Source organism: Tachysurus fulvidraco, chromosome 9, assembly GCF_022655615.1.
Source record: "Tachysurus fulvidraco isolate hzauxx_2018 chromosome 9, HZAU_PFXX_2.0, whole genome shotgun sequence".
In the NCBI taxonomy this organism is placed as follows: Eukaryota; Metazoa; Chordata; class Actinopteri; order Siluriformes; family Bagridae; genus Tachysurus; species Tachysurus fulvidraco.
The window spans coordinates 11,561,142-11,573,333 of record NC_062526.1 but is presented as its reverse complement, the minus strand read 5'-3'; the positions used below and the strand labels follow the sequence as shown (position 1 = coordinate 11,573,333).

At 37.8% G+C, this 12,192-nt stretch overlaps 1 protein-coding gene across 2 annotated transcripts in view; it reads left to right on the top strand.

Annotated features, from left to right (window-relative positions):
* Positions 1 to 12,192, top strand: part of msh3 (mutS homolog 3 (E. coli)) — a 62,090-nt gene that overhangs the window by 33,587 nt on the left and 16,311 nt on the right. For both annotated transcript variants that reach the window (XM_027138381.2, XM_027138382.2), the window contains exons 16-20: positions 58 to 122; positions 230 to 346; positions 608 to 715; positions 2,041 to 2,155; positions 6,967 to 7,124. In XM_027138381.2, the coding sequence (XP_026994182.2) occupies positions 58 to 122; positions 230 to 346; positions 608 to 715; positions 2,041 to 2,155; positions 6,967 to 7,124 (563 nt within the window). The remainder of the gene's footprint in view (positions 1 to 57; positions 123 to 229; positions 347 to 607; positions 716 to 2,040; positions 2,156 to 6,966; positions 7,125 to 12,192) is intronic.

Genomic DNA, 12,192 nt, shown 5'->3' with positions numbered 1-12,192 from the left:
TTTACATATTTTATCTCTTTGACTCACTTTGTTTTTTCTGTCTTCTCTCCTTCTCAGTTTCTGGTTGAGGTGAAGAACAGCATGTCCTCCATTGTCCCTTCAGACTGGGTCAAAATGAACAGGTGGGTTGTGTCACTTGTTGCAACTCTGCACTTGTATTCAACTTTGAATGTTAATCTATCTGTAATCAAGCTGTATTTTCTGTTTTTTTTTTCCTGTGCATGTCTAGCACCAAATTGATGGGTCGTTACCATTCGCCGTTCGTAGTGGAGAAATACCAGCATCTGTTGCGGCTTCGTGAGCAGCTGGTTATAGACTGCGGCAGAGAATGGCTCAGCTTCCTCCAGTGTGTACATCAGGACCTCTAAGCTCACTTTAAAAGGCCCTTTTTTCATGTATTTTCACTATTCTGTTTTACTCTGAGTGTAGGCTTGTTGAACAGTTTTTACTGTAAGTGTAATGTACAAGCCACCTAATTATAGAGCCAAGCTGTTGTGCCTGCGGGTTGATGGGAACTCTGAAAACCATTCCTGTGCATGTATCTGGCTTCTGCAAAGACCCTTTGACCATTGACTGCTGCTTCATCTTGTACTCCTTCTTCTTGTAGGCTATTTGGGGATCATTACTACATCCTGAAGAAAGCAGTGGGTTACCTAGCAACCGTTGACTGCCTCTTTTCATTGGCTCAGGTTGCTAAAGACAACAATTATTGCAGGTGTGGAACTCCTCCTGCATGTTTCATCATTTTTGGTTATCATGCTTATCATGCTACACATATTGTTATTTTTCTTACAAATAGTGATCAAGCAGGCATTTTCTATTTAAAAAAAATGTAGTCACTTTTAAATTGAAAAAATAAATATGAAACGAATCACTGAACATAAGAAAATAGTGCTTGAGTGAAACAATTTTGCTGTTCTTTACAACTTCAAAAAGCATAGAATCTCCTTTAATATGGCAAAAAAAATGAATTGAATACATATGCATTTGAATATTAGTTCACTGATAATTTTGTAATTCCACAAGGAACATAAACAATATATAATGCATAAACCATGGATGGTAAAATTTATTGCTTTCTTAACCAAAGAAAAACTACAAGGACATCAAAACCCATCATTTTATCCCCAAAGTGCAATATTTTAGGTCTGCTGTTTGCACACTTGTCTGTGCAATATTGTCTCTCAAATTCTGGTGATTTATTTTCATTGCATTTTAATGTTGAAAGTCTGAGAAAGATTCCTCTCAGCATTCTTTCTATTTTCTCTATTGTCACTAACATATTGGCATCGTTTCGGGTTCACTTGCTGGTGTTAATGCAGCCCAGCAATCTAGTACAATGTATAATGAGCAATAAATAATGACAAGCCAATGTGTCGGGCAGTGAAAGTCTTTTTTAAAGAAAATTCTATATAGGTTTATTTTTATTCCTTGTCAAGCTAAGACGTATAAGGTAAATAAGCTAGATTTTGAGGTTTTTTATTTGACCAAAAGCTACAGAACAACTTTAAGCTTCGTGCTTGCAGTTACCGGTGCCATAAAAAGCACATGTTCTCCTCTTGGATAAAGGCTGATTTTTTTTGTCTTTTGTATTTGGTGAGAGGTGTTTGAAACTCCTTACGTAAGCGTAGGTGGAGGATTGAGAGTGGGGGACCCCAGAGGGCTCTATGTGGCCAGCAGCAGGCTCCAGCCCGCCTCCGGAGCGTACGCAGCCAACTCCCTCTGCTTCTCACAGCCTGTGTGGGGGAGTGGATTTGACTTTGAAGGCTGAGGTTTTTACGCCAACTACACCCCCATCTGCTCCGTGCTGCCACCCCCTTCCTCCTGTTCCGCACAGCACCGAAGAGTCCCCTTACGCTACACTTCGGGATGTATATATTTAGACAATCATACAAATCCAACGTTCTGTACGCTTTGAATTCTTTCTTGTCTTGTTATATAAGAATGAGTTCTGGTGACTGTGCTTTAATTATGAATGTAATCTCCAGTAAAATTTCATGCTACATATTTCCTGCTGTTGTCTGGATGTGCTGTGTGCAGGCCAGAGGTTCTGGAGCAGGAGAGCCGCATAGTGATCCGAGAAGGCAGGCACCCAGTCATCAACATGTTGATGGCAGAGCAGGATCAGTATGTACCTAATGACACTGATCTTCAGGTGAGAACTCCTCAAAGATATAAATGATTTTACACCTATTAGTCATTTTATCAGGTACTCCTACTATAATTACTGTATCCTATAGCCCATCGGTTGGATTGCACACTTTGTCAGCTTTCCTTTCCCCTGTTTATTAATGAGAAGTGACCACCAAAGGGTGCTTCTAGCAGCTCAGCACCCATTAGAGAGAGAGAGATGTGCATAATGTTTTAGACCAGATTAAGACTTCTACTGAGGATCTGAAAATGAAGCTAATTAATGCCTACAGTACAAAGCAGCCATGACCATAAAAAGATTCGTCATCTTCAATTTCTTTCATCTTTTACTTTCTGCCATCTGAAATTCCATTAAGACATGACAGTTAAGTGGAACTGTGGAAATCTAGGCAAGATCTGATGTTCTCTCAGATAGAACTGTCATATCAGAGTCAAAGACCTGTAGGAAGGTTTAGGTGACACCGGAGCGGTGGTGCACTCTTCTTTTCTTGCAGCACTGCTTACACAAATATGATCTGCATGTAAGAGTCAATAGAAGGAAATCTTTCCTGTGACCTCATCCCAAAAGTCAATATATGAAGTTTGCAAAACAATTTTGTTGTTCCAGATGCGCGAGAAATATTTGAAGAAAAAAAAAAACCACATTTGCGATCTGTAAAATCTTCTGTTGTCTTACTAAGTACAGGCTTGGTTGGGTATCCAAACATTTGCACAACTTTACGAAATAATTTTTGTTTTCCTGCTATTTTTAAGTTAAATATAACTAAGTAACGTGACTTTGCATTAACATTCGCAGAGAAGTTTACTTTTTTATTATTATTTTGAAATCAAGAATTATGTCATTTGGTGGGGGCTGTTTACAACTATCACTATTATATATGGAAGTGTCTGGGGAGAGGGAAGTCTGGGCATCCCTGCTTAGACTGCTGCCCCCGCGACCCGGCCCCGGATAAGCGGTAGAAAATGGATGGATGGATGGATAATACTTTGACAGCCTGCTTTGCATATGAAGAAATCTGTGTCGTAACTATTTTCCTAACCCCACATGCAAATTAACACCATTTATTTGTGTATATGAAAGTGAAAGTGACATACGGCTAAGTACGGTGACCCATACTCAGAATTCGTTCTCTGCATTTGACCCATCCAAAGTGCACACACACAGCACTGAACACACACACACACCGTGAACACACACCCGGAGCAGTGGGCAGCCATTTATGCTGCGGCGCCCGGGGAGCAGTTGGGGGGTTCGGTGCCTTGCTCAAGTATATGCTGTATTAAATATAATATCTGGTTCGTAGCAGGACTATGGTGCTCCCTGCCTATAGATGGAGCTGGCAAATTATACTTAGATAAGATATGCTCAGTAATTTTACACCATTATATTTTCTTCTTGTTTTGTTTAATTTATTTCATTTTTTCTTTATGGCTCATGAGTGTTTTATTGTCATCTGAAGACAAAGTAAAAGTATTTTTACTAATGTTTTTCAATATTGTCTCTTACATCATTATAATGAGCAAATATAATTTCTCTGCACTTTTGCACCTCTGATGCCAACATCATTTGAAGCTGTAGAAGCTTTTATTTCACATAACTAATGAACAGTACGCCAACTCTTACCTGCACTAGCTTCCCTCACCTCATTTATTTATTCTAAAACTTGTACAATTATAATTTATTAGTTGTGTGTCACATATATGAGCCATATTTGTGTGAGGGTGTGCCTGAGAGTGTGTGTGCATGCACGTATGTGAGTGCCTGTTGGTGTGTTCCAATAATGAATAAAAATGAATTTTCTTAATGAAGCCCAGACAGAGTAAACATGATAACCATTAATGTAGGGATGCTTGGTGGATTCACTGCTACACTGTGATAATTCAACAAATGATTCAACAAATGTTTCTAAGAAATGTAATCAAATGCAGTGTGACATTATTTTGTTAAATAGACCATAAAGTTCATGTGTAGTGAAATGCAGTGAGCTGTTTGGGAGTCGAAAAAGTCAACTCTCTTTGAAGAGTCGTAATTTGCACCACCTACTGTGTGTGTGTGTGTGTGTGTGTGTGTGTGTGTGTGTGTGTGTGTGTGTGTGTGTGTGTGTGTGTGTGTGTGTGTGTGTGTGTGTGTGTGTGTGTCTGTGGCCCGTCTATCTATACTTCTGTTTAACTCTTTGAGATCAGAATTAAACACAGCTATCTGGAGTATTTAGGACATGTAAAAGTCATTTAATTATTGGTATCTCATCCTGCTTTATACATGATGCCATCAATGCAGTTATTTTTGTATATTTCCTGCAGATCCTTCAATAAATACACACACACAAATAATTGCTATTTATGTAGGATCTTAGTAAGTGGCATTGTTATGCAGAGAAAAATCTACTGCATAAATAATATCTGCTCAGTATTGGTCCGATCACCATCCATACAGGGATCATTAAATGGGATACAGTTAGTTACTTATTTATTTATTTTCTGAAAGTTTCTTTTATGCATTCTTTTTTTTTTTTTACTTGTAAATAATTTATTATTGCATTTGTCTTTAGTAGTTTCCTATTATTCTCTTCCTTTTATTGTCTTTTTATTTTCCTTGTAGTTACATTTAATGTACGAATGTGCTTTACACATAAAGATACAGTTGTGACTAATAAGAAAGCCACCGGGTATATACAGTATTGGTAAACCACAGTGGTGTATTATTCATTTGTGCACATTTATCTTCAGGATTTAGAGTTCAGTGTAATCCAATGTTCAATCCATACAGCAGTTGTAACAGTTTCCATCTATAATGCTATTGATTCATTGTCTCAGCAATCTGACTTTTACAGCAGAAATGAAAAGATCATTATTTATAAGAAATATTGATCTGTGCTTTGAGAGAAACTTTGTCTCTCAATCACACACACCCCCCTACAGGCAGCATAGACCAACAGACAGACAGACAAGAGATACAGACACACCAACACTGAGACAAAAAGAGAGAGAGACAGAGACACAGAGACTGGACTGCAGGGTTTGGTTATTGCTGAGATATTTAGATACAGCTGGTAGACAGCAGTGTTGATATCAAGGCAGTCTGTTTTTCTCACAGCAGGTTAATCTGTTTGTCCATAGAGGAAATTAAAACATAAGCCATCCTTTGGTACAGGTGCCATTTCACCATTGTGCCTTTTTTTCTTCATTTTTGCTGTCTGTCTGTCTGTCTGTCTGTCTGTCTCTCTCTCTCTCTCTCTCTCTCTCTCTCTCTCTCTCTCTCTCTCTCTGTCGTTCTGTCTCTCTCCTTGTGTCTCTCTCTCTCTTTCACTTTTTTAAACCTTTTAATCTAGTAATCTTTAGTATTCTTTGGTAATATCCAGTATAAATCCTCAAGGGACAAAACTGTGATTGCAGCTAAAATTTCAGCTTCCTGAATTTGGTTTTTGCATAGAGTAAACAGAAGTGAAACATCGTATGCACATAGTGTCACAAACACCACAGCATTCTGATGCATGTTGAAACTCAGTTCAAGACGGTGATTAAAGCTGTGTAAGTATTCTGTAGGAGCTGCTTTTCCAACTCTGGGGTCACAGTCACAAGGGTTTCATTACCAGTGGCACAACTTTGTTTTGAACCTTCCACGCTGTCTTTTTGGTTCTCTTTCAGTCTTTTGTGTTTCTCTAGGACTGGATTATCAGTCCAGACCACCACATTTATCACCACTGGTGTTTTCAGCTCTGTATCATCTATCACTCGCTTGTGTTGGTTCTCTATGTGTTGTTTATCTGTCTGGATCTTGACGAGCCAAAATAACTAGGTTTTCTGTTTTTCTTTCACTGTCTGCAATTTCTCCTCTTTGGATGCTCTATATACTTTATATGTTTATACAACTCTATTACAGTTAAACTTATTGTCCATTATCTAAATCTAAACCTACCATACTTGTCAATTTGTAGGTGTATGGTTACCGAATGTAGGATTTTTTGCCAGGGTTTAGGGGGCTGATAAATTAGTCAGGAATTCTGTAGCTAGAAAAGAACAACTGATGACAAATTTGAATGATGAGCTCCTAAGGTGTCCTAACAAGGTAGGTGTGTGCGGTACTGAATAATATCTATTCATTGGTGGTCTTACATTTGTGCCTAGCATAACAAACCCCATTCAGATAGCAGCAGATGGACTACACTCAGTAATTGTATACCCATAAAGTGCTTCTACATGATGGGAGTACCTGATTTGATTAACCAGCACCTGAATATGTATGGAATATTAATTAATGATTTCTTATTTGAGACACTTCTACGAGTTATGAATAATTTGTTTTAAACATCTAACAACAAATTTTGAACAGGCTTTATCTCCTATGGCTTCAGAAGCTCTATGATTTGCATAATTAATAAAGTCTTTTTGTTTTTCTGGAAACCTTTAGTGGTATTACAGTTACTTCCTACCAGTAAATAGTTGTAATAGTACACACACACACACACACACACACACACACACACACAATCTTTCCTTTTTAACCTGCCTCGATTTCCAGCAAAAACTTGACATCTTATTTCAGGTAATATTATTACATTTATATATTTATATATAATTTATATATATATTTACAGTGGTCTGTGACCGCCTTCTAAAACCTGACCGCTCTTTACCATCATGTTTAATGGAGTCCTTTTTAATATTCTTGTCAAGTCAACTTCCTGTATAATGAACATCTGCACTTGTTTACTCAACATATGCTGTGGAAATGTTTGATTTTAGCAGTGCATTAGATTAATGACTTGACAAGTGCAGCTATGCCATTCAATTTTATTGTCCTAACCTTTCTTTTAGGGAGAAGGCAAGCGAGCCATGATCATCACTGGACCCAACATGGGGGGAAAGAGCTCGTATATTCGCCAGGTGGCTCTTCTCACCATCATGGCTCAACTGGGATCCTTTGTGCCAGCCAGCGAGGCATCATTTGGCATTGTGGATGGCATTTATACAAGGTATTGTCTGGTTCTCTTGAAATTTTAAGGCTAAATTCACAAAACCAACAGAGAATTTACAGAATCTACATGTATACGTCTTTATATAAAGGATAGAAAGGGGCACATTTTAAAATAGATCATTAATTTTATCAATATGGCCTTCAGTATGTACATAAATTACTGTACACACTATCACTATAGTGTCCATCTTCAAATCTTTATATTTGTCTATTTATTCATGAATAAATCATTAAGGGCACAGTTGCTCAGTAGCTAGTGTTAAAGGTAGGTGTCAGTAGGTAGACCTCACAGCTACAGGGTTTGGTGTACCAAGTGTACCAAGTTCATTCCTGATTGTGGATTACTGTCTAGGTGGAGTTTTGTTTGTTTTAGACTCCCAGTCTGTAGGTTCTTTGGTTATTAAAAAACATGCCAGTATAAGGATTAGCTAAAGCTAAATTACTCTTAGGTCTAAACTGAATGGACTTGTGTCCCATCCTGATGTTATCCCTACATCATTCTCAATGTTCCTGGTCATTGACCCAGTATCCGCTATAACCTGGATTCATTCATTTATTAATTTATTTCTGTGGTTTATTAAAGCATATATTGGAGTATCAATGCAGATTGTGGCAACGTTTAGCCTACAGGTTAATATGTTGTGATACTTGACTACACCACCTGGTGATCCTTTGGAGAATTACGACAGTCTCTGTAATTCTCTGAGTGATGACACCATGTGAACCAAACACCATGTGAACCCCGGTGTTCTTGTTCATGGGTGCGTACAATGCACAATGTCAGTCTTTAAGTTACATAATCAGATCTTCTAATAAAAGATGTTCAGATCCCTCTCGCTTTCTTCACAAACCCTCCCTCAGTCTTCAGTTTCCACACCCACATTAAAAGTGCACCTCTCACCAACAAGATCTCTTTCAAAGAACATTGATTATTTCCACCCACCTGCTCTCCTCTAATGCAGAACTATGCTTTCCTCCCTAATGGTTACTGTGTTGGGAAATAAGGAGCCGAGACAGAGTAATGAAGCATTCTCAGTCTGGCACGTTGAAATGCTCCCTGCTCGAGAATATACTTGTCATTCGTCTCAGCATGCGCATTGCTATTGTTCTCTCATTTTCTGCTTGTTAAATGGGTAGGTTGAACAAGGACAGCTGACAGTTTGGGTCTCGGTGGCCAGGAAAACACTCGTAGTTCAGGTAGACTCCAGACTTCTGGTGGAATTGTCTAGAGTTGGAGGAAGAGAAATTTGCCACTGGCGCAGGTGTTTTAGTTTTACTGTAATTAGCTCGGGAGGTACGCACTATTAAGAACGTACAAACATAATATGATGCATTTTTATGGTCTCTTCTGTGTCTGATACACAGGGTTCAGAATGCCGGAGTCCTTAAACATTCAAAGGTCTATTGATGAGGCATTTTGTAGAAGAGGAATGTAAAGGAAAAGCTGAGTAAGAGAAGTAAGATGCAGTAAGAGAATAAAATGGGAGAGAAGAAGAGGAGAGAGGAAACATACAAGGAAAAATGGAAAGGAAGGGAAAAGAAATGGTGAAAGGAAAGGAAAAAAGTGGGAAATTAGAAGGAAAGAAATGGGGGAGACAAAATAGAAAGGAATGGAAAAAGAAAAATTAAATACATGGAAAAGATGGAAAAATGGGAATCTAGGAGGGGGGATAAGAAGAGAAGAAATACAGAAGGAGAAGAGTTACAAAGAGTAGAACAGGGAAGGGAAGCTGAGCGGGAAAATGCAAGGAATGGGAAAACCATGGAAGGAAAGGAATAAGGAAGGACATAAAAATAGATTTAAAATAGAGTAAGAATTGAATTACAATAAATAGAATGAATAGAATTTAACTATGTAGGAAAGGGAAAAATATAGAAAATATATAAATATGGATCGGTGGTAGAACGTCGAGACTGTTCTGAATAATGTGTGCAATTTTAATTTTCTGTCCCAAATGCTGTTGTGGTAGTGTGTTTTGTGTAGATAAATCACATGTTGTCCTGGATCAGGGCCTGTAGTTTTTGAATGTCAGGAAGAAGCTCCTGTTCATTCTTTGATCCCAAACCAAGCTGTGATGTTTTTTTGTCAGGATGCTCTTCTAGTGGTGCAAGGCTTTCTCACCAGGGTGTCAACGTAGAGGTATTGCAAATGTACCTTACTGTTAATTCTGTTAAACTTGATTTAGCTGGGATACTTCTTTTGTAAAAAGAAAGCAGGATTGGTTTATTGGAAATGTGATGGTACCTGTGAAGAGTAAAAGGTTTTAGAAATGACTGTTTCTGGATTCCTAAATATTTTATGTGTATTGATGATGTCACAGCATTTTTTTTGTGAACAATGAGGTTGGCTGAGCTCATGTTTTGTCTGTTCAATAGAACTGTTTTCCTTTCAAGCTATTTAAACAGATTCACAACAGTATTCCCCATCAATTCTGTTATTGTTCAGAAAGAGCACATTCAAAAGAGCATTTTCTCTTTTCACACAGCTCATTTATGTGGCCTGTCACACTTTTCCTCTGTTCTGTGGTTGTGCTGCTGCTGTTCCGATTGACAGACCCGCTAACATGCTGTCAAAGGCATGTTTCCTTTGCACGTAATGACCAGCAATCCATTCATCATCTACATGTGTCCAAAATGCAAGTGAAGCATTTTCATGCTTGTTATTACTCTAAATATCGTCTGACAGTATTGGAGAAATCCTATCATGATTTGGCAGTGACTTATTTATTAACTCTGAGTGTGTGTGTCTAATTATGTTAACACACTGTCAGCAGATACGCACAATAGTGATCTCCTAATTAGTATCATATGAGGCTTTAAGCATGCTTTGGCTCTGCTGCGGATATAGAACAGGTGCATGATGGAGAAACGACATCTCACAAACGCTAGAATGTGTTTGTGATTAATGTTTGGTTTTAACCATTTGATTGAAGTTCATCGCATCTTCACTAAGCAGCCGTTACCTCGTATTAAAGTCGACTGCGCAAGGCAGCTGATGTGCACTTTGGAAATTGAGCGTGTGACAGACTAAGATGTGGCACAAAACACTTGCCATATGCTGTTGAAAAGCAAGAGAATTATTATTTTCCCAAGATGCTGAATATTACTGCTCACTTCACTGATCTGATACCAGGTTCAGTTTGGTGTGATTTACTTTGTGCAGGCATCCAGAAAATTTGTAGGCTCTAAGCTGATATACCCACTTTTTTTTTTTTTTTTTTTTTTTAAACATGTCTTAAGAATATAGGGGCAGTGATGGCTCATTTGATTAAGGCTCTGGGTTGTTGATTGGAGGAACATGGGTCAGGATCCCAGCAGTGGCGGCTTGGCACTGCTGGGATCCTGACCCATGTCAGGCCAATCAACAACCCAGAGCCTTAATCAAATGAGCCATCACTGCCCCTATATTCTTAAGACATGTTTAAAAAAAAAAAAAAAAAAAAAAAGTGGGTATATCAGCTTAGAGCCTACAAATTTTCTGGATGCCTGCCCCTTACCCCTTACTGCTCCAGGGGTTAACCCTTAATGCTCCAACAAAAGTAAATCTTTAAGAAGGAACTTAATATTTTGTAATGGTCACTTCAAGGGTTGCATATCAGTTTAAAAAGAAAAATATACAAGATATACAAGAAAAAAGTCCAAGGATCTTTTTACCGAAATCAAATAGCTACTTAGTATTGATTAATTCCCAGCCTTAAAAAGGCTGCAATGGAGATGAGTGGATTGGGTCACTGTGAAATTCTTCTTTTATACTAGTTTTATTTGTATTCCCTGTGTCTTTCCACTGTGATCAGTGAATAGCATTTATTATAATTTTTTCTGCTATGTTTCATGTTTACAAAGCTTTATTAGGTTTACTTGTGTTGTAGAAAGAAAATGTATTTTCTTGATCATTTCATCAGGTACCAGACGCTTTGATTGGCGTCATCCAGATCATCCTGATTGTCCATTTTGTGCTGGCTGTTCATTTGCACAGCGGTGTGCACTCTGCCTATACCTGTGTATATCTAAGCATTTAGTATTTGTAAATCAGATCCCAGAATTTTAAGATCGCAGAAATAAACAAAAAATCCCTTCCATTCCTTTTTCTGCTTGAATACCGGACAGACGTAAAAAGCATTTCACTGCATGTCGTACTCAGTATGTATGTATGTGTATGTGCCAAATAAAAATTTATTTGATTTGATTTGAATATCAAGAAAACTTTGTGTCAAGACATTCAGCCAAACCCCTGTTCCATTTAGGTCTACTATCGAACATGAGTACAGCTATCATTGACAGTAATTATGTATGTAATTTATCAATAATGTGTTTAAAATAAGAATCCTGTGGTTGCCGTTTTAAAAGAAGAGATGCAGTTTGGCTGCAACAGTCACAAAAAAAAAAAAAAACATGGTGAAATCCATCAGGAACTGATTAATACTAGTATTTATATCAATCTTTCTGGGTTTGACACCTTGTAGTGCATCAGTAAAAATTGGGAACTAAATGCAAGCAAACAAAAACAAAAAATAATAGACTAATTAAATAATAGACCATTATTACTGATAATAATGCTGTTTCATTTTAGGACATTTGTGAATGAACTTATCAGGAACAACGTATAGTTTCAATACTTCACATGTTATGATGAATGACTTTTGTGCCAGTTTAAAACATGGTTAAAAGAGATTCGGTTCTGCTTCCTGAATGGCCTTTGGATTGGTTTTGTAACACAGACCCGGTGAGCTTGCTGGTGAAAACGTTATTGCTTTTTTTCTCTGGAGATGCATGTTCTAATTAACAGGTGAAAAACATGTTCAAACAGCAGCCAATTAAGCCTTGAAGGGTTCAGTGGCCCGTGGTGCACTTAGGACTCATCCAAGCAAACAATGCTAATTGCGTGTATGCCTTGGAACTCTGGGATGAGCCTGAAATGACAGCGAATCAAACTGTAAGTCAGATGGATTACATTAAATGTCAAACTGTTTTATGACTCATGCAAAAGAAAATTATTTACAGTCCATACTTTATCAAAAAGGTGGATTTGGTCTTAGTGAATATGAAGAAAAGATTAATTTGTTGAA